The sequence below is a fragment of the Myotis myotis genome, unplaced genomic scaffold (genome assembly GCF_014108235.1).
Source record: "Myotis myotis isolate mMyoMyo1 unplaced genomic scaffold, mMyoMyo1.p scaffold_m19_p_1, whole genome shotgun sequence".
NCBI classification, from domain to species: Eukaryota; Metazoa; Chordata; class Mammalia; order Chiroptera; family Vespertilionidae; genus Myotis; species Myotis myotis.
This window is the reverse complement of record NW_023416313.1, coordinates 140044379-140064796: the sequence shown is the minus strand read 5'-3', so window position 1 is coordinate 140064796 and position 20418 is coordinate 140044379. Positions and strand designations below refer to the sequence as shown.

Genomic DNA, 20418 nt, shown 5'->3' with positions numbered 1-20418 from the left:
CTTTGGTACTTAGATTAAACATCTTTTTCTCTGGGAGACTTGCCCAGACCCTGTTAACTAGGGTAAGGTCTTTCAGTGGTTCTCAACCTTCCTAATGCTGCAACCCTTTAATACAGGTCCTCATGTTGTGGTGACCCCTAATTTCATTGTTACAAATTGAACATAATTAAAGCATAGTGATTAATCACAAAACAATATGTAATTATATATATGTTTTCCGATGGTCTTAGGCGACCCCTGTGAAAGGGTCATTTGACCCCCAAAGGGGTCGTGACCCACAGATTTGAGAACCTCTGTTCTAGTGTGTGATCCAGTAATTCATTGTTTCCCCTTTGTAAGCATTTCACATTCGTCAATACTTTCACATTTATAGCGCCCTGCTTACTGTCAGCCCTGTGGGTGCATGGACCACTTACCTCCCTCTGTGCCTGGAATATAGCTGCTCCCTGGATACATACTGGATGAATGAGTGGAGTAGAGTTTTCATAGGCATATCGAGGCATGGAGAGGACAGAATTCAGTCTGAAAAGAATCAGGAAATCACAAGTTGTGTTCAGGGTTATTCAGTTTGTCTGTAGTTGAAGTAATATGTTTAGATATGTCTATGCTAGGCCCAAGTTTGGTCAAGACTCAAAACACTAGGCTGGGCTAGAAATTTGGGACTTTCTTCTTCAGATTTTTAGAGGAGCCCATAAAGAGTGCTGGATAGGGAATAGACAGAATTAGAATAGAGCTTTAAAAAGATTTAATCTGGTGGGGATGAAGAGAAAGGGTAGGAGCCAGGAGAGTGGGAGGCAGCAAGGAAACATTTTTTTTTTAGTGTCTAAAGTTTCACGTATGTCTCCTTTTTTCCCAACTGACTCCCCCTCACCCCCAAGCAAGGAAGCATTTTCAGTGTCATAGTTATTCACACTGCAGGTTGTGACCCACCATGAGCCATGAAATCAGTACAGTTAGAGATATAACCAAAGTTGTAAAACAATTGCTCTTAGGAAGACAAAGTATTATTTCATAAAGATTTGTTCTCATAATACTCTCCAGGTCCAAACTGTAAATTGTGCTGCTATGAACATAGGGGTGCATATATTCTTTCTGCTCAGTGTTTTGGGTTTCATAGGGTATATTCCTAAAAGTGGGATCACGGGGTCAAATGGGAATTCCATTTTTAATTTTTTGAGGGAATTCCATACTGTTTTCCATAATAGCTGCACCAGTCTGCATTCCCATCAACAGTGCACTTGAGTTCCCTTTTCTCTGCATCCTCGCCAGCACTTGTCGTTTGTTGATTTGTTGATGATAGCCATTCTGACAGGTGTGAGGTGATACCTCATTGTCGTTTTAATTTGCATCTCTCGAGTGATTAGTGACTTTGAGCATTTTTTCATATGTCCCTTGGCCTTCTGTATGTCCACTTTCCAGAAGTGTCTATTTAGAGCCTTTGTCCATTTTTTAATTGGATTGTTTGTCTTCCTTTTGTTAAGTTGTATGAGTTTCTTATATATTTTGGATATTAATCCTTTATTGGTTGTTTCATTGGCAAATATGTTCTCCCATGCAGTGGGCTTTCTTTTCATTTTGTTGATGGTTTCTTTTGCTGTGCAAAAACTTTTTATTTTGATGCAGTCCCATTTGTTTATTTTCTCCTTAGTTTCCTTTGCACTAGGAGATGTATCAGTAAACATAATGCTATGAGAGATGTCTGAGATTTTGTTGCCTATGGTTTCTTCTAAGATTTTTAAGGTTTCATGACTTATACTTAAGTCTTTTGTCCATTTTGAATTTATTCTTGTGTATAGTATAAGTTGGTGGTCTAGATTTATTTTTTTGCATGTCCCTGTCCAATTTTCCCAACATCATTTATTGAAGAGACTGTCTTAACTCCATTGTATGCTTTTGCCTACTTTGTCAAATATTAATTGAGCATAATGGCTTATAGTGTTATGCAAAGCGAAATAAGGCAGTCAGAGAAAGATAAGTATCACATGATCTCACTGATATGTGGAGTCTAATGAATAAAATAAACTGATTAATAAAATAGATCCAGAGACATAGAAGCATGGAACAAGCAGACTGATGAATTTCAGAGGGAAGGCAGGAGGATGCAGGACAGGGAGGGGAGTGATTAACTGGGGAACTTATATGCATATATGCATAACCCATGGACACAGACAGTAGAGAGGTGAAGGCCTGGGAGGAGCGGGTACAGAATGGAGAGGCTCAATGGGAAGAAAGAACAACCAAACAAAGGAGACATCTGTAATATTTTCAACAATAAAGATAAATTTAAAAAGAAAGATTTGTTCTCAGTATAAACCCATCTGTATATGTTTATATTAGATTAAGATGTAAAACATTTCTCTTATAAGACAGTTTTAATAAATTGAAAAAACACTGGTGTAGGTGATAGGCAGTAAGGCTCAGATCTAGAATAATAGCAGTGAAAGTGGAAAGGGAAATACATGTAATTGACATTTTGAAGGAAGGATTGACAGGCTTGGTAATTGATTACATGGGGTAAGGTGGTTAGGAAAAAGGGGCAAAAATCAAAGGGATTTTGAGTTATGCTGCCCTTAATAAATCTTCCAGGGGCTGTTTTTGTTTTTTTGTTTTTTCCTCAGGATAACAGTGAACTAGAAATTAGAGGTTAGATTCCCAGTCACAAATCCTTGCCCTTATTCTCCGAGGGTTGTGATTTAAAACTGTTTGGCAAGGAGGAGACTGGTAAAGAAAATGATTTGGTGTTGGCCTTTGTAACACTATACACATCACAGATGTATGAGACCATCTCTTCTCACAGAACCAGATTTATTATTTACCTGCATATTTGTAGCCCCTTATACAGAAGTGGGGTTTTTTGTGTTTTTGTTTTTAGCATTTAGAGAGCTGTATTCTTTAAGCATATAACCTCTTTCATGGTTTTTAGTTAAATTACTTTAGAAATTTTATTATAATTTTTAGGCAGTAGGGTACTGCTTACAAAAGCAGTTTTACATAATCATAAAGAGAGGTACGCTAAGGAGCCTGAGTGCTAGAATTCAAATCCCAGCTCTGTCACTTTGTGGTTGTATGACCTGAACAAGTTACTTAATCTGTGCCTTAGTGTTCTCATTCAAAATATGGGATTATAGTGGTATTTCCCTTAGACAGTTGAGGTGAGAAATTAATGAAATAGTGCACATAGAGGATCTAGTACAGTGTTTGGTAGAATCTAAACACTCGGTGAAAATATAATGTCATATAATTAATGCTTATTATAATTACTTTTAGAATATTATTATGAGATGGATAAATTGATAAGCCACAGGTGTTTATGTATTTGGCCTAGGTATTTTTGTTGTTGTTAATCCTCAGCTGAGGATATTTTTTCCATTGATTTTTAGAAAGAGTTGAAGAGAGAGAGAGAGAGATAAGAGAGACACATTGACTGGTTGCCTCCCAAACATGTGCCAACTGGGGCTGGGGACCAAATTGCAACCCAGGCACGTGCCCCTGACCAGGAATTGAAACTGAGACCCTTTGGTCTGCAGGCTGATGCTCTAACCATTGAACAACCAGCCAGGGCTGGCCTAGTTATTTTGACAAGTATGTTTATTTGCTAATAAGAATTTTAACAAGAAATTTTAAAAATTTTTAGTTAAATAGTGTCTTTGAGATTTCCTTATTCCTTTTGTATATTAGCTGAGCCTAAATTGTTCTCTTCATATAGACTTATTAAGTTGCTAAAGTTATTTAGAATCTAAAATTCTGCATTATTTAAAATATGCACTATTTAATGTAGGCTAATTGCTATTACAAATGGATCTCAAAATATATAGTGATGCAAATGCACTAGAAGTTTATTTCTTCCTCATGTAAGCACTACTAATAGGTGAATAGGTAAGCAGGGTGGCCTTCTTCCATAAAATCACTTAGGCTGTTGGAACCTCTGCCATTTTGAAATGTGACTTCCAAGATCACCCTTGGGGCCGTTCTCATTTGAGCCTGGCAGAACAGAAAGATAGCCAAAGGCATGTGCATGGGAGATTTGTATGGGCCAGGACTGGCTGTGATGCTTCTACTCACAGTCCACTAACGAGAATGCAGTCATGTGACCACACATCATATTTTCCAAGGAGCCTAAGAAATGTGGGTTAGCTATGTGCTGAGGAAGATGAGACCATGATTCTGGTGACCGTGAGCTATCTGTGCTACAGTTCACTTTGCAACTAATACAGGGTGGGGCAAAATAGGTTTACAGTTGTTTGTATGAACAATAATTCCATTAATTAACAAATAATAATACAAGAATAAATTATGTTTGTGTACTCACAACTGTAAACCTACTTTTGCTGGCCTTGTATATTAGACTTGTGCTGGTCACTGAACTTTTTTTTTTTATATATATATATATAAATAATTCTGAAAATTCTTTAACTGTTTCATCCTTGCAAGTAGTTACTTATTTTATAAAAAAGAGTTATAAATTTTGCTTTTCTTGTGGTTTACTTTTCCTACTGCTTAAAAACAAAAAACAAAGAAACAAAAAAATCCTACTGTGGTGTTGAACTTTTTAGTATTTATTTGAAAGGGTTAATGATTATATTGTCTTCTAAGAGAAATTAGGTGATCTTAAAACCTAAAGTAGATGATTCTTATCAGTGTTTTCTTTCCATTTTCCATTTTTATTACCAAAGACTCTACACATTGTTCTTAGTGATGAGGATCAGAATTGTGACTTATTATTTTTCTGGCAGAGTAATCATTCATGGTGGTAGGTTATCTATTTGGACCAGGAGTTTTACACCTTCACCCTTGAATGCTTCCAAAATTCATGTGTTCGATATCGGTCTTAGAGCTTTATCAGCATCTAGTTTGTCTGCTGTACCATCCAAATCCTATTTTATTTAATACCTCAAGCCTACCTGCCTTAAAAAATGATTTAGAAATAGGCAGTCTTACATGAAAATAGAGGCAAGTGACGCATTTATTCTCCCCTTTTCATTCTTGAGCATAGTTTTTCCTCTATGTGATCATCAGGTAGTCTCACTTGACTCTTCAAATACCTCTGATATATTTAAAGTATCTTTCATTATTGGCTTTTAAGGCCTTGTAAAATACTGTTTGAATTCTTTCTTGGAATACGTAGTAACTAGCCACATGGCATATTACATGTGGCTCTCCTCCTCACAATTGGATAATCTTTCCATTTTAAAAAAATGACTTTTCTTAAATGATAACCTTTATAAGATGGTTGCATTCTTCACATTTCAGAGACTGGGGATGTATGCTCATGTGTATCTTTCCCCAGGATCTCAGAAGTCCATGTATGCTTTAAACTAGAGTGCTATTCCATGTGGTTTACATGGATTAAATTGATCTAACCCTCACAACAACCCTGCAAAGTACATAATGTTACTTCTCCCATTTGGCAGGTGAGGAAACTAGTACAGAGAGATTAAATAACTCACATAAGATTAAATACTGTAGCTCATCCACCTGTTCAGTGGGCCTCTGGGATCCTATCATAAGCAGCCTGCTTTCTAGAGTCCACATTCTTTTTTGTTTTATAGTGAGAGTGGAAGTGAGGAAAGGGAGAGACAGAGAGAGAGAAACATCATGTGAGAGAGACACATCAGTTGGTTGCCTCCCACACATGCCCTGTCCAGGGTCAGGGAATCGAGCCTGCAACCGAGGTATGTGTTCTTGACCAGAATTGAACCCCAACCTGAGACCCCTCAGTCCCCGGCCCAGCGCTGTAACCACCGAACCAAACTGGCTATTAATTGCTATTCCTGTGGCTTATCCAGAGTTGAGGTTTAGTAATGTGGACGTCATGTAATATCACAGGGTGAGAGATCCCAGGGAACAAGAAGAGTCTCCATTAAATTTGAGTACCATTGGGGTTCTGTGTCTTCAGGGGTAGGAACCCTTTTCTGCCAAGGGCCATTTGGATACTTATAACATCATTCACGGGCCATACAAAATTATCAACTTAAAAACTAGCCTGCTATAGTTGGTCAAACATTTAATTAACTCACCCCTAATGCCCTGGCAGGGCCAGACCAGATGATGTCATGGGCCTGATACGGCCCTCGGGCTGGATGCTCCCCACCCCTGGTCTAGGAGGACAAATGAAGACAGGAAACTGGTGGACTGAAAAATGGCAGGAGTTAAGGGACCTTAGGTTCTGTTCATAGTTAAGATAGGTATAATGAGGGAGTTCAGGGCAAGGGGAGTTCCGTGGCCAGGAGACAGGACTGAAGTCAGGTTTGACTGCGTCAGTGAGTGGTGAAGATGGTTCAGTTTTGGCCCTCCCTTATAACTGTGCCCTTAATTACTATGTTAAGTCACCCACTAAACTGTATTGACTCATCAGTTGTTTCCGGCTACCTGGTTTCATGAACAAAATCCTCTAGTCCACTTGCTTGCCATTTTGTTTGGTGACTTCCACATACAAACCAGTGGCCCAACTGGTTTGAATTTTGTCTCTGTTATTTACTAATTTTGGGACCTTGAGCAAATAATTTAGCTTCAGTGTTTTGTGACCTATCTCATAGGTTACTGTGATAGTTAAATGAGGTTATAAATATAGTTCTTAGCATAGACCTTAGCACATGGTGAACCGTAGCTCTGGATGTTATTGGTGTAGTGGTAGATTCTAGAGATCATTATAACCCTTCATTTTAGAATTTAAGGCATAAAGAGGTTGAGTTATACCTCAAACCCAGAGCTAGTTAGTTGGTTCCTGAAAGGAGCATGAATGCCAGGCTTCCCGTTCATTTTCTTTCCATGCCAGGCTGCTGCTTCTGAAAGAAAAGACAAGAACATCCATCTCATTTTTTAAAATTATAAAATCTGTGTACATGCTTCAAGGAATATACCAAAAACTGGTTAAAGGCTAATGGAAACTGAAAAGCACTTCCATTTCAGTTATTATTAGTTATTCTCTATTTAACAGTGAATTTTTTCTTAAATCATAGTTTTTAATCCTTGTGACAGGTTCCAACTAGCAAGAATTTAACCTGATTGTAAGCTTGAGAAATTGGGTTATATAGTAGCCTAAAAATCTTACTTGTTACTTACCTGAATCTGGGTTTAAAATGCCAAGAAGAAATTAAAATTGGGACCTTTTGAGCCTGCTTATTGATTCAGTTCATTTAGACACAAAAAGCCAATATTCCAGAGCAATGCTGATATTTTAAGAGTGTCAAAAATTTTTTAACATATTTTTATTTATTTCAGAGAGGGAGAGAAAGAAACATCAATGATGAGAGAGAATCATTAATTGGCTGCCTCCTGCATGCTCCCTACTGGGGATCAAGCCCACAACCTGGGATGGTTCAGTCCTCAGACCGACACTCTATCCACTGAGCCAAATCAACTAGGGCAGAGAGTTAAATTTTTAAAAGTTAATAAAAGAAGTACCCTTCTGAGCCAGTGATGGATTCGAATAACATAAAAATAACATATAAAAGGTTTGTGGTGGCTGATGTTAAGCAGACACGTAGCATTTACTCTCTCTCAGTAAAACTAGCTGAGGTAAAAATAAAAAAGGATCTATACTTTGATGAGCCACTAAAAACTGATTGAGCATGCTTGCAGCTGCAACTCCATGGTATTATGTAAATTAAGCTATGGCAAAGCATCTGTTTTCTAATGTTTCTGCTATCAAATGATACACAAAATAGTTCTACAATAAGCACAAACAGCTTAACAAGATATATTCACATGATATAAGACTTTATGTGGCAGGGGTAGGGCGTGGTTGTGTGGACATGAATTCCTTAACAGAAGAATTCTTATCAACAAAATTGTAATATGGATATTCTAATGTTCTTATATTAGCTGCTCCTGTTTGAAACTCTTAGATTAGAGCAGTGTTTTCTAATCTTTTTAATGCTCAAAGCTCTCTTTTATTTTTTAAAATTTATCTTTATTGTTGAAAGTATTATAGATATCCCCCTTCCCCCCATTGACCCTCTCCACCCCCTCCACCCACCCCCAGGCCTTCACTGCACTACTGTCTGTGTCTAAGGGTTATGCATATATACATACAAGTGCTTTGGTTAATTTCTTCCCGCCCCTTTCCCCCTTCACTCTGGGAGCCATCAAGATTCTCTTTTAAATTTTCTCCCAACTAACCCCATATTTTGAAAAAGTTATCTGCCACATAATCTGCATACCTTATTAATAAGTCATTTTTTCTCTTTTTAAATTAAGTGTGTGTGTGTTTGTTGTATGAGCTTCTGAATAGAAGATAGTCCACATGAGTGCTATCACAGTTGATAAAATTTCAACTAAAAGCAAAGAAACTTGACAGTTTATCTGTCCTGTACAGTCTTGTACATAAATGTTTTATTTCTGTTCATTTAAAAAATATATTCATAAATCACACCCTGATAAATGTTTTCATGCATTGTTAGGACCTTAAAACAACATTGGGTAAGAGAACTACCAAAATAAGTTCTATAGCCAGAGTTTCATTGTCTATAACAGAGCTGCTCAATCTATAATAATAAAAGTATAATATGCTAATTAGACTGGATATCCTTCCAGATGTCCTTCCGGATGACCTTCCGGATAGAGCCGCCATGGCAGGGGCTGAGCCCCTTGCATGAATTTTGTGCATTGGGCTTCTAATAGAAATATAAAGGTGAAGTAAATTTTAATAAAATACTTGACTCAGTATATTTAAAATACTATAATTTCAATATGAAATCAATATAAAAATTGAGGAACAACCAACAAAGGAATTTCATTAAAAATACTAGGAATTCTTAAAATTCAATAAGAAAAAAGCACCATCAGTAGGAAAAAATAGACAAGCAACTTAAGCAGACATTATACAGAGGAGAATATACAAATGGCCAATAAACATGTAAAAATATGCTCAACTTCAATAATAGTTATGTCAATGACAATTAAAACCACAGTGCAAAGGAGAGCTGGGCACACAGTCAGGAAGAACAAAGACAAGGTAGAATGCACCTGCACCTCTGTGTCTTTCTTTCACCACAGGAAACCTTTAGTGTCATGCCTAAGGCTTTCCTTCCACCTCCCAGATCTCATGCTGCTTTACTTGTGGTGAATTTTAACCAGGAGCCACATGGTTCCCAATATAAACAGATTGACAGTGGAACAATCCAGCACCACTAACTATGATAACACACTCACCATATTTGCCAAAATGAAAGAAGACTGGTGATATCATGCTGTAGCACAACTGGGATTGCTGGCAAGAATGTAAATTGGTAGAACTTCATTGGAAACTTTGGCATTTTTTACTGAAGTTAAAAATGTATAACATAATACCTAGCCAAAGAGTACATGTATAAAAAATTCATAGAATTATTATTATTATTATTATTATTATTATTAGTCCTCACCCAAGGATATTTTTCCTATTGATCTTAAGACAGTATGAAGGGAGGGAGGAGGGGGAGAGAAAGAGAGAAAGAACACCATCAACATGAGAGAGGTTGCTTCCTGCATGTTCCCCAACTGGGGCTGGGGATCAAATCCACAACCAAGCTATGTGCCCTTGACCCAGAATTGAATCTGTGACCCTTCAGTCCATATGTCTATGCTCCTACCATTGAGCCAAAACCAGCCAGGGCAATAATCCTATCTAATAAAAGAGAAACATGGTAATTGGCGTATGACCGCTACCCTTCCCATTGGCTAATCAGGGAGATATGCAAATTAACTGCCAGCCAAGATGGCGGCCGGCAGCCAGGCAGCTGACGCGAACAGGGAGGCTTGCTTGCTTCAGTGACGGAGGGAGCCAAGCTTCCCCCCCTGCCTTACTGGCCTCTCAGCTGCACTCTAAGCAACACTGTAACAAATTAGAAGCTAAACAAAACCCTGGGCTTTAGCCAGCAGGACCGTAACATTGTTTCAACTACAGAAGGTAAACAAAGGCCAGAAACCTGCTTTCAGCAGCAGAGGTCTCATACCTGGAGCCGAGACTCAGAGCTAAAGCTGGCCCAGAATTTAAAAAAAAGGAAAAAAGGACAGGTGGGGAGCTTCAGTCACCCGCCAGCCTGAAAATGGCCCTCAGCCCCTCACCCAGGCTGGCCAGGCACCCAAGTGAGACCCCCACCCTGAAGGGGGTGTGACCAGATGCAAGCAGCCATCATCCCCTCACCCAGGCTGGCCAGGCACCCAAGCGGGACCCCCACCCTGATCCAGGACACCCTTCAGGGCAAACCAGCCGGCCCCCACCCGTGCACCAGGCTTCTATCCTATATAGTAAAAGGATAATATGCCTCCCAGCACTGGGATCAGCAGAGCCGCGAGGCCTCCCAGCACTGGGATCAGCGTGATAGGGGGCAGTGACCAAACCCCCTGATCTCCCCGCGGCTCTGTGTGTGACAGGGGGCGTGGCCACAACCTCCCTATCCGCCCTGCTCTGTTCCTGACAGGGGGGAGCTCCTCAACCCCCTGTTTGGCCCTGCTCTGTGTGTGACAGGGGGGAGCTCCCCAACCCCCTGATCTCCCTGCCGCTCTGTGTGTGACAGGGGGCGGGGCCACAACCTGCCTATCCGCCCTGCTCTGTTCCTGACGGGGGAGTTCCTCAACCCACTGATCGGCCCTGCTCTGTGTGTGACAGGGTACGGAGCCCCAGTCCCCCTGATGGGCCCTGCTCTGTGCATGACAGGGGGGAGCTCCCCAACCCCCTGATCGCCCTGCGGCTCTGTGTGTGACAGGGTGCGGTGCCCCAACCCCCCTTCCGCAACGGCCCTGCCATGAGTGTGACAGTGGGGGCACCCCAAACCCCTGATCGCCCTGCCGCTCTGTGTCTGACAGGGGGCGGTGCCCCAACTCCCCTATCGGCCCTGCTCTGTGAGTGACAGGGGGGAGCTCCTCAACCCACTGATCGGCCCTGCTCTGTGTGTGACAGGGTATGGAGCCCCAACCCCCCTGATGGGCCCTGCTCTGTGCATGACAGGGGGGAGCTCCTCAACCCACTGATCGGCCCTGCTCTGTGTGTGACAGGGTACGGAGCCCCAACCCCCCTGATGAGCCCTGCTCTGTGCGTGATAGGGGGCAGTGCCCCAACCCCCAGATCGGCCCTGCTCTGTGCATGACAGGGGGTGGCGCCGCAACCTCCCTATCGACCCTGCCTTGAGTGTGACAGGGGACGGTGCCCCAACCCCCCCAATCGGCCCTATCCTGAGCGTGACTAGAGGTGGCATCGCAACCTCCCGATCCGCCCTGCTCTGTGCATGACAGGGGGCGGCGCCCCAACTCCCCTGTCGGCCCTGCTCTGAGCCCGACTAGGGGCTGCACCTAGGGATTGGGCCTGCCCTCCGCCACCCGGGAGCAGGCCTAAGCCAGCAGATCGTTATCTCCTGAGGGGTCCCAGACTGCAAGAGGGCACAGGCTGGGCTGAGGGACCTCCTCTCCACCCCCCCCCCCCCCCGCGTGCACAAATTTTTGTACACCGGGCCTCTAGTTATTTATAATAGCCAAAACCCGGAGACAACAAAAATTATCCAACAAGAGGTTGAATAATTGTGATGGTCATCATAGAATTAGAACTCAATGAAAATAAACTACAAATATACATGGTTTAGCTAGATGAATCACACAGACACAAACATATATATATATATATATATATATATATATATATATATATCCTATCTATAAAAGAGAAACATGGTAATTAGCGTACGACCACTACCCTTCCCATTGGCTAATCAGGGCAATATGCAAATTAACTGCCAGCCAAGATGGCGGCCAGCAGCCAGGCAGCTTGAAACTAACATGAGGCTTTCTTGCTTCAGTGACGGAGGACTCCAACGTTCCCCGCCTGCCGCTGCAGGCCTCTGAGCTGTAATTCTAAGCAACTGTGTAACAAATACAGAAGCTAAACAAAACCCCAGAAACCTGCTTTAGTCCTCCGGGCTTCAGCCAGCAGGATCGCAACATTGTAAGCAAAGGCCAGAAACCTACTTTCAGCAGCCAAGGCCTAAGAGCTGGAGCCAAGCCTCAAAGCTAAAGCCCGCCCAGAATAAAAAAAAAAAGGAGCGGTTGGGACCTTCAGTCACCCACAGCCTGAAAACAGCCCTCAGCCCCTCACCCAGACTGGCCAGGCACCCCAGTGGGGACCCCCACCCTGAAGGGTGTGTGACCAGCTGCAAACAGCCATCATCCCCTCACCCAGGCTGGCCAGGCACCCCAGTGGGGACCCCCACCCTGAAGGATGTGTGACCAGCTGCAAACAGCCATCATCCCCTCACCCAGGCTGGCCAGGCACCCCAGTGGGGACCCCCACCCTGAAGGATGTGTGACCAGCTGCAAACAGCCATCATCCCCTCACCCAGGCTGGCCAGGCACCCCAGTGGGACCCCCACCCTGATCCAGGACACCCTTCAGGGCAAAGCAGCCGGCACCCACCCATGCACCAGGCCTCTACCCTATATAGTAAAAGGGTAATATGCCTCCCAGCACCGGGATCAGTGGAGCCGAGAGGCCTCCCGGCACTGGGATCAGCGTGACAGGGGGCAGCGCCCAAACCCCCTGATCGCCCTGCGGCTCTGTGTGTGACAGGGAGCGGGCAGGGCCACAACCTCCCTATCCACCCTGCTCTGTTCGTGACGGGAAGGCGCCCCAACCCCCTGATCAGCCCTGCTCTGTGCCTGATAGGGGGGAGCTCCCCAGCCCCCTGATTGCCCTGTGGCTCTGTGTGTGACAGGGTGGGGCACCCCCCCCCCCCCAACAGGCCCTGCTCTGTGTGTGACGGGGTAGAGCCATAACCTCCCCATCGGCCCTGCCCTGAGTGTGAGAGTGGCGGCGCCCCAACCCCCTGATCGGCCCTGCTCTGTGGGTGATAGAGGGTGGCACCCCAACCCCCTGATGGGCCTGCTCTGTGTGTGACAGGTGGCAGTGCCCCAACCCCCTGATGGGCCCTGCTCTGTGCATGACAGGGTACAGAGCCCCAACCCCCCTGATGGGCCCTGCTCTGTGAGTGACAGGGGGCAGTGCCCCAACCCCCTGATTGGCCCTGCTCTGTCTGTGACGGGGTGGCGCTGCAACCTCCCCATCGACCCTGCCTTGAGTGTGACAGGGGACGGTGCCCCAACCCCCCAATCGGCCCTACCCTGAGCGTGACTGAGGGTGGCATCACAACCTCCCGATCACCCTGCTCTGTGCATGACAGGGGGCGGTGCCCCAACTCCCCAATCGGCCCTGCTCTGATCCCAACCAGGGGCTGCACCTAGGGATTTGGCCTGCCCTCTGCCACCCGGGAGCAGGCCTAAGCCAGCAGATGGTTATCTCCCGAGGGATCCCAGACTGCGAGAGGGCACAGGCTGGGCTGAGGGACCCCTCTTCCCCCGAGTGCACAAATTTTTGTGCACCGGGCCTCTAGTATATATATACACATACACACACATACTAGAGGCTTGGTGCATGAAATTCATGCATGGGTATGGCCTGCAATCAGGGCCATCTTCCCCAGCTGCCTGCAGCCGGCCCCGCCCCCCCACCGCCACCCACTCCCGGTTCCAGGTTTGCCATCTAGTAATCAGTGCCTGACGGCCGGGGGAAGGGACCGAGAGGTCAAATATTCCCGCCCGCTCGCCAGCCCCACCCCCGCCACAGGTGGCCATCAGGTCATCAGAGCCTGCTGGCCAGGGAAAGGGACCAAGAAGTGGTCAGTGTGCCTCATAGTGACTGGTCCAGCAGTCGTTCTGGTCATTCTGCCATTAGTGTCAATTTGTATATTACCCTTTTATTATATAGGATAGTATTATTACATTCATATCAAGTTCAAAAACAGACAAAATTAATTTATGATGTTAGAAATCAGGCTAGCTAGTTTATACTTTTAGGAATGTGTCTTGGAGAGTATACAAGGAGATTTCTAGGATGTTGCCAATGTTTTATTTCTTGACAGAGTTATGGTACCATGAGTATACTTTATAAGTCCATTTAGTCATACACCTATGATTTGTGTACTTTTGTGTATGTATTCATGATACACTTCAGTTGAAATGCTTAAAGAATAATTTGTAAACTTAAAAAAATATATAGGGATATTTTACATCCTTTTACTCTTCGCTAAGTCTTTGATATCCAGTGTGGATTTTACACATCTCAATCCAGACCAGCCACCTTTCAAGTGCTCAGTAGCCGTGTGTGATGAGTGGCTACCTTGCTAAATATTGCAGGTCTAGGACCCACTATTTCATTTCAGAGCTTCTCTGGAGTTAAACTTTTATTTTCTGGTCTTTCCTTGGAGTGTAGGTGGGAAGAAATAGGAATTGTTTCTCCCAAGGACCTCATTCATGTTAATTTTACTGCTCCTTCTCTGTTTTTATAGAATCTTTTCTACTTAAAAAAGATGGTTGTTTTTGTGTACAGGTTTAGAAAATGCCCAATAAACCATCATTGTGGTTATTTGTTCTTAATGCTTTATTGACCATTCTTTACATGACCAACACTTTTTTAAAAAAGCAAACAGTTGATTCAAGTATGATATATACAAAAGGGCACAAATTGTAAATCTATAGTTTGATGAAATTTTACAAAGTGAGCACATTTACTGTTTGTTTTCAAGAAACAGAGCATTACTAGTCCCCAGAAGCTTCTGCTGTGTGCCACTTCTCAGTCGCTGCCCCCAAAGTAGAACCCAAACTATAACACCCAGGATTAGTTTTGTCTGTTTGTGAACTTCATATAAATGGAATTATAAGTATATACTTTTGTGTGACTTGTTTTGCTTAAAATTATATTTGAGAGATCCACTCATACTCTTGATTATAGCTATAGTTCTTTAATTCTCATTGCTATGTAGGATTTCATCATGTAAATATACCACAATTTATTTGTCTTTGTTACTGTTAATGAATATTTTGGGATAAATAGTGCCGTTATGAACACATTTGGTCATAAATTTTGTTGAATATTATGTTCACATTTCTGTTATCATATAACTGAGTGCGGAATTACTGTGCCAGAGTGTAAACATATATAAGTTTAAATAGATAACTACCAAAGGATTTTCCAAAATGGTTGTACCGGTTTACACTCAACTGTAACTGTGAGTGTAGTTGTTCCTGTCCTCACCAACATTTGTTATTTTTTGTTTGTTTGCTTTGTTTTTTGTTGCTGTGGGCTGGGTTGTGTGTGCAAATAATCCTCAAATTTCAGTGGTTGAAAACTGCACCAGTTTATTTCTCTCGTGTTATATGTCTGTCATGGTTTGGCTTCAGCACCCCTGGGCACTGCTCTTATGCTGTACTGATGGGACAGCCACTTTTGGAAGCTTGCTGGTCACAGGAGCAGAGGGAAGGTAATGGGGAGTGAGCACTTAAAGCCTCTGCCTGATGTGGCACCTGTCACTTCTCACGTTTCATTATCCAAACAAGGACATCTCCTCACCTAATTGCAAAGAAGAAAAATCCTTACCCTGTGCCCGGAGGAAACGAGTATTTTAGGCAAAAACTATCACATCTGAAACGACTGATTTCAGAGAATATGGCCCTGGTTTAGTGTTTGTCTAAGAAAATAAACACACAAAGACAAGTCCTTTTAGTTTTTCCATTCCATGTTGTTTTTAAAACCCCGCAGTCCTGAGAAATGAGTCTATTACACTACAGGATTGTGGTCCCTCTTGCTAAAAACTGCTTAATAGCTTCACTGTGCACTCATGCAACCCAGACACGATGTGGCCTACAGTCCCTGCCTTTCAAGCCTCCTCTCGTGCCATCTCACGCCACACCTCAGCCCTACTGACCTTTCAGTTCCCTGAAGGAGACATGTGCTCTCTACTTCCGCCCTGTGTGCTTTCCTACCTTTCTCCTTGCTTTTACCTGCTAATTCTTTGGCTTTTAGGTCAAATATTTCCTCTAGGAAGTCCCCCGTGACTCCCGGGGTAGATAGAGTCTTCTCTTTTCTATGCTCTCATAATACTCTGTTGCTTTATTTCCAGACAAGCTGTTCCAGAGTTTTGTGTGCGAGCATGTGTTGTTGTTTTTTCATCTTCACTCGAGGATATGTGGTGCTCATTTTTGTTTTGTTTTGTTTTTAGAAAGAGTAAGGGAAAGAGAAACCTCATTGTGAGAGAGAAGCATATATTGGTTACCTCCCATATGCGTCCCTGCAACCTAGGTATGTGCCTGACTGGGAATCAAACCCTCACCCTATTTGGTGCACGGGACGATGCTCTAACCAACTAAGCCACCCAGCCAGGTCTGTTCTAGTTTTTAAAGTCCATTTTTGCGCTATTATTTATTCAATCTGTTTCTCCAATTAGTGTGCAAGCTTCAAGGGAGCAAAGATCAAGCCTGTTTTGCTCACCGCTGTATGCTGCTGCTTCTGTTTATCCCAGTTACTGGCGTGTAATAGGAACTCATTAAATATTAAGTTTGGTTATAGTTTTATGTTTGTGACATTTATGTGGTCTTGAGGAGAATGTGTTCTCTGGTCCTTAGAGAACAATTTGATACTAAGAAGTTAATCACACAAACTGCTACACTGTTGCTCCATGCCTCTGTGTCTTGGGACATCTGAGAGAATCCAGAGTAGGTATGCTTTTCCCATTCTCTCTGGATTAGAGTAACCCTCACCTAGACCTTCACATTATTTAAGTATTTTTTTCTCCTCCTGTTTTTTGAGTGATATTTTCATGTTTAACTTAGAAGCCCTACAGTCAGAGGGGATATATCACATTTAACATAAATGGCAGTGAGTGTATTATATAGACATACTGAATAAATAAATAAGTTGTGTGATATTAAGGTGTGTGTTTTTTTGTTTTGTTTTGTTTTGTTTTGTTTTAGCTTCTGGAGATGATACTGAATTACCAAAACATGTTGTGATTTATTTTCGTGATACTTTGCATTAGCAAAAGGACATCTGTTAGATGCTTGGAAAATGCTTACCTACATCTTTATGCCCCTCACTGTTTGTCTTCATTTACATGTGTTGTGGGAAACTTTAGTCTTTTCTGTTTCTCTTTTCAGAAAGAATAACAAATTTGATCACTTTCTTGTCTATATGTTTCATTGTGGACTATAGGTTCTGTTCATCATTTAAAATGCAAATGTTCTAATAGAGATATCTCCTATAATGATAATCTTATGGGTGGAATAGATAGGATGAAGCAGACATGGTTATCTGTAAGCCTCTCATAGTTGTGTTCCCCATTTTATTCTAGAAGAGAACCTTTGCTTCTCATTAATAAGAACTGATGGGAAGCAAAGGAACACGAGTAAGGATTATATTTGCAGGGCCTCTCTGTTTAAGAAATGTTTATTAGTTATCTATTTTGTGCCAGAAGCTGGGGAAACTAAGAAAGAGATGAACACTTTCTATAAGGCTTTACATTTTTGTTTCAAATGATAATATTCTAATAAGCTGGGTTTCACTCTTTTGCTAGCTGTGCCAATTTTATCGCCTACTGAATGTGGATAATAAGGTACCCATCTCATAAAGTTCTTCTGAGGAGTAAATAAGATAGTGCATTTCAAACACTTAAATGTTGATTTTTATTTACCATGAGACTTTGTCCACAGTTAGCCTCTTAACTGCTTATTCTCCTGTGTTTCTTCTGCTTGTTTTTTCCATATTGCCATCAGAAACACGGATCCGATTGCATAACATTACCTCTTCTATACTGTCTTCTCAACTTTAAAAAACGTTTGTGGTTTTCTGTTGTCTCAAGAAGAAAGCCTCAAATACATGGAAGGCATTTAGCACCTTACCATCTGAACCTGACCTTTCCTACCAAAGTAGCTTCTGCCTTCGCCCCCACTAGGTTGCAGCCCACGTAGGCTGCACACATTATATTCCACGGGCTTGTGCTCTTCCTTCTGCCTAGAATTCCTGCTACAGCCTTAACTCCATTCTCACCCTCACCCAGAACACACAGTCCTCTATGGGCAACTCCGAGATCCTCTTATTCTTCCCAGGTATAAATCTTTGATCCCTGTCATTTACATCTCTTTAGCATGTATCACATTATTAAAATGTAATTAAAGTGTTTTACTCTCCCACCAGCTTGTGAGTTCCTTGAGAGGAGAGACCTTAACTTATTCATCATTGTATCACTAAAACCAGTAGTCATGCAGTAAAAATATTGAAATAATGAATTGAGATTTGGTTTAATTTTGTTTTGATTTCAATGTATTCTTATTATTCCAGGTTCTGGGCCTTGTTCAAAATATGAGTGTTTTCCAGTGTCCAAAATGTAAACACAAGACTCATATTTTTGGTGCTGATGGTGCAAGGAAACTAGCACAGATCCTTGATCTTGATATTCTAGGTAAGACCATAGAATATTCTTTTCTTAAAATATATTTTTCTTGATCTCAGAGAGGAAAGGAGGGGGAGAGAGAATAGAAACATCAACTATGAGAGAGAATCATTGATAGGCTGCCTCCTGCATACCCCACACTGGGAGTCAAGCTCACAACTTGGGCATGTGCCCTGACTGGGAATGGAACCATGACCTCCTGGTTCATAGGTCGATGCTCAACCACTGAGCCATGCTGGCTGGGCATGGAATATGCTTTTGCAGAGGAAATGGTAGAAGGGAAAATAGAGATCGGGTATGGTGATGAAAAGTGTCTCAGAAAGTGATGAATTGCTTTTGGCTTTGTGTTTTAAATTAAGTTAGTTTAGCGCAGTTCTATGTGCTAAGCTTTCTTCGTTTTTTTATAATACTTCATTTGTGGAAGGCTTTTTAAAAGGAAGTTTGTTCTGCCAATTTTGATGCTTTCTGCTATTGATAAAAACTGCTTATAACTTGAAGTTGAGAAGAGAGTTTTGTGGTCTGACTGTGGATTGAAGCCCACATTTTAATGGTCACTAGTTTGTTGCACTGGGAACACATCTCTCAGTTTACCGGTATATACTAGTATGAAAATACCTGTTCATTATGTTGCAGCAAACTTAGGGAGTGTCACTTCTTGGTGCATATGAAAAAATGCCTTCCTGATCAGTTCTGAATTTATCAGTTCTTCTGCTCTAGAAAGACAATATTTTCTGTTTTCTGGAATCTTCTTATATGTGTTTGCCATGTGTATAAGAGATGGCATTTGAAATTTACATTGCATATACTGTTCATATTATTGAATTGAAGGATTAATTAGTGTTATGAGAAGTGAAATCATGTGTTAATGGAATAAAACACAGATTTTTGATAAAACATGACTTTTAAAAGGTCCACAAGCAACCTAATGAACTTTATAGGACACATGTTTTGATATTCTGCTTATTGAATGAGTTTCTGTTCTGAGGAAGGCAGATGTTAGATGCTGAGTAAGGGAGCCATAGAGTGAGTTATTAGTTATAGATAGTTTACAATTAAGATCCCTTTAGAGATCAAGGAATTTCAAAACATACTCTATTATAATTACATTTCTAAAAGTTGATGTTAAATGTATTATTGTTATTATGCATTTGTCCCATAGCAACCACCACAATATCAGGTGAATACTAATGATATATTTTGATACATTCTTATAAATATAGTCACTAATTATATTCTGCAACTGTTTTTCATTTAACCTAAAAAGTTCAGTTTCTTAAATCTGCATAATAACATAACAGATTGACATTCATTTATATAATAAAGGAAATGTGTAATTATAATGGCATTATTGAATTATGTTGACTATATTATAATTCCCTAATTTATAAATGGGTGGTACCGTTTTGTAAGTCAGTGATTTAGACTTTGAAACATATCTCCTAGAGAAACAGTCTCACATATGGAAGTTATTTTTTAACCAACAGCTCAGAAATGTATGGTTACACTAAAAAAGTATCAGCAACACTGATTACTGATCTCAAAACTGGATAATGCCAGAGACTGCTGTCTCTAACAGTGTATGGGAAAATGATTTAGAGCTCCAATTCAGGGCCATCTCCTCCTTTTAATGCAGTCCTAGGGGCCCAGACATAGTGCCCGTGAACTTGAGCAGGGGCTCCAATAATGGAGAGGTTGGAATTGGAAATTAGAAACTGAAATAAAACAAAGAGCTCTCATAGCTATGGCCTCTGACTGATTGAAGCCCCCAGGCACCCTCATTGGTCTCTTACTGACTCTCTGGCTGCCTCAGTTTATTTCATCCATTGGGCTGTGTTTTGAATTTGGCAAAATGGCTTTTCAGAACTTTATCCGTATTTATCTACAGGGACAGTTTATGCCTGGTAGTTAAGGTCTCACGTTATCTCACAGAAACCCCTTTAACTTATGTCTCTGAAATAGGCCCTCCTTTCCTTCGGACCTAGCCATTCTTCATACCTTTACTCCTTTTTATCCTTCTCTGTATACAGCCGTGGCCCCTTACCACTCTCACTATGCCGCCTATTTTCTCACAAGATTTTACTCTGTTTTGATCTACGTTTCTGTATCTATGGGAGGATTGTGAATCTCTGGAAGGCAAAAATCATGTCAATAGGTGGTATAAAGGAGAAGGT

General features: G+C 41.8%; 1 protein-coding gene across 9 annotated transcripts in view; it reads left to right on the top strand.

Moving 5' to 3' along the window:
* NUBPL (nucleotide binding protein like) overlaps positions 1–20418 on the top strand; it is a 245569-nt gene that overhangs the window by 211875 nt on the left and 13276 nt on the right. For all 9 annotated transcript variants that reach the window (XR_004974816.1, XM_036353572.1, XM_036353562.1 and 6 more), the window contains one exon: positions 18136–18256. Coding sequence is in view for 8 of the 9 variants with exons in the window: in XM_036353572.1 (XP_036209465.1) it covers positions 18136–18256 (121 nt within the window). In the remaining variant the exon portion in view is untranslated. The remainder of the gene's footprint in view (positions 1–18135; positions 18257–20418) is intronic.